General features: G+C 43.6%; 1 protein-coding gene across 1 annotated transcript in view; it reads left to right on the top strand.

Annotated features, from left to right (window-relative positions):
- The first annotated feature begins 6 nt into the window (after window positions 1-6).
- The window catches only part of dusp16 (dual specificity phosphatase 16), a 10,939-nt gene continuing 5,402 nt past the window's right edge, over window positions 7-5,543 (top strand). Inside the window, exons 1-3 of the mRNA XM_023407611.2 lie at window positions 7-296; window positions 1,049-1,187; window positions 5,189-5,352. Coding sequence (XP_023263379.1) covers window positions 33-296; window positions 1,049-1,187; window positions 5,189-5,352 — 567 coding nt within the window. The 5' untranslated portion in view covers window positions 7-32. The remainder of the gene's footprint in view (window positions 297-1,048; window positions 1,188-5,188; window positions 5,353-5,543) is intronic.

The following is a 5,543-nucleotide window of genomic DNA, read 5'->3' as shown; positions in this document are numbered from 1 at the left end:
GGGGGGAGAGGAAGAGGAAGAAGGGGTTTGACATGTCAGAACGTCCGGGGTCCAAGTCTGGATCTGGGATGCTGAAGCCCGGAGCGGTGCGGCCCATTGGGGCTGAGGCCCTGGTGGTTCTGCTGGAGGGGGGGCTGGACCGGGTGGTTCTGATCGACAGCCGGCCCTTCGTGGACTACAACGCCTCGCACATCCTGGAGGCGGTGAACGTGAACTGCTCCAAGCTGATGAAGAGGAGGCTGCAGCAGGACAAAGTCCAGATCGCTGAGCTGCTGCAGCACTCAGCCAAGAAGAAGGTAAAATCCACAGAGTCACAGGTTCATCTGTCCTCAGGAAACCAGATCAGAACCTTCTGTAAACCTGATTGATTTAGAGACAGACGCTGAGCTCAGAACCTGTGGACATGAAGAGACAAGATCAAATGATGCCATGTAACTAAGACAGTCACATCAGTTAAACTCAATTAATTACTGTATGTTTTTTCAGATTTACATGTATTTAAATTTTAAAAAATCCAAATTAGAGGTAATTTTATCTTATCTTTTTGTATTCTTGGATACTTCTGCAAAAATCCATAGATGCAACAATGTGAGAAAGAGAAGAATCAGTGAAGTGAATGTAAAGTAAAATCCTCTGCTCTGTGTTTAAAACACTTTAAACTCTGAGTCTGCGTTTCCCGGCTCTCTCTCTCAGTTGGACGTGGGCGTCTGACCTCAGAGCAGTGTATTTATATTTAACAAAGAGCTGCAGAGGCCGCTCCTCTCTTTTTGTGGTGAGGTGTTAAATTGGAATAACAGCTTTAAGGAAGCTCGGCCGCTTGTTTTACGACTGAGGCAACATTTTCCGTTTGATTATGAGCTGTAATTAGTCCTCTGTGCTCTGGTGGAGGGAAAGTTTCCTCGAGTGTGAAGAAGCTAGAAACATGTTGATCTGCAGCTGCTGGAGGTGGAAATAAAAGTCCAACACGTCAACTTAAACAGTGATGATGTGTCAGTGTGTTCACTTCTTCTTCTTCTTATAACTGTGTAAAACTCTCTCTGTGCTGTAGTTGGAGCTGCAGGCCGATCAGGAGGTCGTCGTGTACGATCAGAGCTCTTCAGACCCGGCTGCTCTCAGCTCCGAGTCCTTCCTCAGCGTCCTGCTGGTTAAACTGGAGAGGAGCTTCCCCTCCGTCCACCTGCTCTCAGGTGAGTCCAGTCTGACCCTGAACCTGCACCTTCAGCACTCACACAGCAACATGTCACCATCACCTCTGACAGACACTGAACTATGAAGGTAACGGAGATGGTGTCATATCTGCTTTTTAGAGGAGCCATTTGTAGGTTTTGGTATTGATACATAGCTAACGTTAGCATTAGCTTAAACAGTTCATTTTTATGGCCTTTCGACCCCTGATGAATTTGGTGACCTGACTCTGCAGTAGACACGAGTATTTATTGGCTCCGATCAGCAGTGATGTAAACACAACACCCGGGTGAACTCACTACCACCCACCCTTTCCTGCTGTGACGTCTCTCAGATGCAGACACTGTAAACACACCTGTCACCTGTCCAGCACCAGAAACACTGAGGCTACCCTGCGCTCAGAGATGAAAGAGTGAAGCTGCAGCCCAGAAATAAGTTTGTCAAAACACACAATCATTGATCAGATGCTCCGACACTTTAACAGGAGCATCAACCTGGAGATGAGGTCAGACAGATCCGTTTAACCAGTTAGCATGGCGGCTAGCAGCTAACTCTCCCCCTGCGTCTGTGTGTGTGTGTGTGTGTGTGTGTGTGTGTGTGTGTGTGTGTGTGTGTAAGGTCTGAACACAAAGACAAACTTAAAAAGACGTCAATCAGCTTTTATAAGGCAAGTTTACCTGCGTTTAAGAATTCTGCTTATACCTGATAATTTTGTTTTTAATTAACATATAAATTCTGATGTATTAGTGCAGGTTAAGATAAAGCAAAGGACTGTGTGTTAAGTAATAAAATGAGACCTTCACCAGCTGCAACATTAAGGTGATGCAGTCCAATAATATGATGTTTATCAGTCTGAATAATGAGGACTGTCACACTGTCGCTGATACTTTGGTGGTTTGACTCAGGTTAGACTTACAGTATTTTTACAGTGTAGTATGACAGTTTTTCTCCGTCAGAGTTGTTGTGATCTTTGGACACTGCAGAAATAAATGATCCATTAATTCTCATCTAGACTCACGCAGTGACTAATCACTGCAGCAGAGTGTGTCTCCTGCTCTTCACTGTCAGTCTCTCTTCATGCTGAGTCTGAGCTCGGTCACTGTCATCCAGCTGTTTATTGGTTTGAGCGACAGGCGGATCGACTGCAGACGTCCTCCCTTCTTTCCACTGAGGCTCACGTTATGTAACCATGATGTAATGCAGCATGACGACTCCACCCTCACACGTCAAACACACCAAAGACTTCTGGGCTTCCCAAAAGCACTCGGTCAAAGGTTTGAGAGTTACACAACGACTGAACCAGGAACCAGTTTCTGACTGAAGGTTCAGGCTGTGACGGGAGGGGAAGCTTTAAAGGGACGTACAGAGAGAAAGACCTGGATCATCATCAGGAACAGGGACAGAAGAACATTAATGTCTAAAAACAGACATGAACTGGGGCAAATATTAACCATGAATACAACAATCTGTCACTGAAAACAGTCCCCAGCTTCCCTCAGGAGGAACCAAAGGCTCTGAGGCACATGTTGTTGGTCTCAGTCTGAACATGGAGCCATTTTAATTCAGTTTGTTAAATGGAGACCTGAGGTTTTATTTCTCATTCTGAAGAGAAAGACACAAGAAATCTAATGTTCAACAACATTTTAAAAAAAAAAATGTTATTGTTGGTTGTGCAGTAACTTCAACTATATCTCACTATAACTGATATAGTTATTAAGAAATCAAGAAGATGATGAAGGTACCTGAGCTGCCACTTCACTGACTGAGGTCATGGCAGCAGACAGACGGTGCAGTAGATGTTTTTCTCCAAAAACCAGTGATGAAAACCTAAAAGATACTCTCTCCCTGCTCCGACACATTAATGAAGGATTAATCCTCCATGTATTAATGTCAGAGAGGCTGTTGATACTTTCTACATAGATCTGTAGTTCAAGACTCACTACAGACTCTTATCATGAGGGAGCTCTTACTGTGAAGGCAGAGACATGAACAGTGTGTGAGGGTTAAGAACAATGTTGTTTACTGAGTATCTGTTCTGGATCTTTCAGTCGTATCACATCTGTCTTCCTCTGAAGCCAACACGGACTAGAGATCCCTTTAAGTCCACAAAAAAATAAAGTTTGAACATCTACAGTTCCACAGTAACTTCGTGAGCTGATGAAGGTCCAGGGATCCGACCGAAAGCTCCAGAACAGCTACTAAATGACCCTGTGGTGAGATTGTTTTGTTTAAACCTTGGTTTTAGAATCGTAACATTAAAACCATGAACGGTTTTGAATGATAATAATACAAATTTAATAAACTAATTGCAGAATGGAAACCTAAATAGATAAAACCAGGACAACAAACAAAATGACATTAAACATTAATATGAAGGTGTAATAAACTCAGACTGTCCTCTTGTAGTTTTTATTACAGAGTTTTATTATTTGTGTTATTATTATAACATAGTTGTCAATATTGAATATACTCCTCCATGTTCCTCCTGTATGAGGACAGTCCAGACAGTCACTTGAGGAAAATCCTCATGAATAAATAAAAAGTGCTGCTTGACCTTTGGACCGTGAGAAACACAATCTAAATAAAACACCATGAGACTTGAGCTGGACAGAGACAGAGTGCATGCTGGGAAAGGCCGCAGCCTGATTAGAGTAAAACAGGTGACGTGTCACTGACACCGTGAGGTAACAGCATCTCTTCATCAGCTTCGTGTCGGAGGCTGCGGACGATCGATTCAGAGGCTTGTTGCCTGGCAACCAGTGTAGAGGACGAACCATCTGTAGCTGGTGGAGCTCAATATAACTGAACACAGCAGGTTTAAACTGATAAGAGCTCAGACACAGAGACAGAGATCACACTCTGACAATGTATAACATCAGTGGGTCCGTGTGCCTGTGCCTGTCTTTTCAAAGTAAAAGTCCTCTTTAAAATACTGCAGCAGGAGACAGTCAGTCACCTGTCCACTGGAAACTCAAGTCAAATATTAATTATTAAATTGTTTTAAGAAAATATCATTACATTTTTATGTAACATTTAGTACAATAGATGTTTTCCGTATCCGTGGTAACAACAGGATCAAATCAACACAGACTGATGTCAGTGATAAAGTGAAGGTTGCTCAGACGGAGCAGAGCGGTGTGTGAAAATATATTCTACATTCATCCAGTGAGCAGCTCTGTTGTTTCCTTCAATGTAAAACTGTTATTAGCTGAACTGTAAACACATTCTTAACATTTCTAAACGTCTAAAACATGAGACTTTTTTATTTTTCTATATGTGAGTGAGAATAATAAAAACCATGATTCTGCATGTTTTAAAATATAAATACTGTCCAGTACAGGTGGACTGTCACTGTGATGATCACTGACAGGGTTTCAGGATTTTAAGAATCAATATCGGATCATTCAAATGGTTCAGTCTGGGTCAGTCTGGTTCAGTCTGGTTCAGTCTGGTTCAGTCTGGTTCAGTCTGGGTCAGTCTGGTTCAGTCTGGTTCAGTCTGGTTTAGTCTGGTTCAGTCTGGTTCAGTCTGGTTTAGTCTGGTTTAGTCTGGTTCAGTCTGGTTTAGTCTGGTTCAGTCTGGTTTAGTCTGGTTTAGTCTGGTTCAGTCTGGTTCAGTCTGGGTCAGTCTGGTTCAGTCTGGTTCAGTCTGGTTCAGTCTGGTTTAGTCTGGGTCAGTCTGGCTCAGTCTGGTTCAGTCTGGTTTAGTCTGGTTCAGTCTGGTTTAGTCTGGGTCAGTCTGGTTTAGTCTGGTTCAGTCTGGTTCAGTCTGGTTCAGTCTGGTTCAGTCTGGGTCAGTCTGGTTCAGTCTGGTTTAGTCTGGTTCAGTCTGGTTCAGTCTGGGTCAGTCTGGTTTTGAGCAGCATCAGTAAAAGCTGGAGCTGGGTGTGTCGTTGCCTCCTGACTAAGACTAAAACCAGCTGAAATGTTCCTCCAGGTGTTGGATCTTCTCTGGTCGTCGTTCCTCATCTCTGACACTAACTGTCTGTCTGTGGTTCTTCCAGGTGGGTTCTCAGAGTTCTCCCACCTGTTCCCTGGTCTGTGTGAGGGGAAGTCCACCCTGGTTCCCTCCTGTATCTCTCAGCCCTGTCTGCCTGTCACCAACATCGGGCCGACCCGCATCCTGCCTCACCTGTACCTGGGCTGCCAGAGAGACGTCCTCAACAAGGTACAGCAAAATAAACAGGAGGAGCTGTTCAGACAGACTGACCAACAGCTTGTCTGATAACAGGTTAACTAAGTGTTAATTGTTCATGATGTTAGTGGAGGTCGTCTTTGTCGAAACTAAAAAATCAACAGGCCTGTGTATATTCTCATTTGTCCAGGTCATAGTATCCTAAAGGAGTTTTTTAAATCGAA

Source organism: Seriola lalandi, unplaced genomic scaffold (assembly GCF_002814215.2).
Source record: "Seriola lalandi dorsalis isolate HSWRI2012SDOR001 ecotype SW California unplaced genomic scaffold, Sedor1 jcf7180002054340, whole genome shotgun sequence".
NCBI classification, from domain to species: Eukaryota; Metazoa; Chordata; class Actinopteri; order Carangiformes; family Carangidae; genus Seriola; species Seriola lalandi.
Note: the sequence above shows the minus strand (reverse complement) of the source record. Positions and strands in the feature narration are given on the sequence as shown.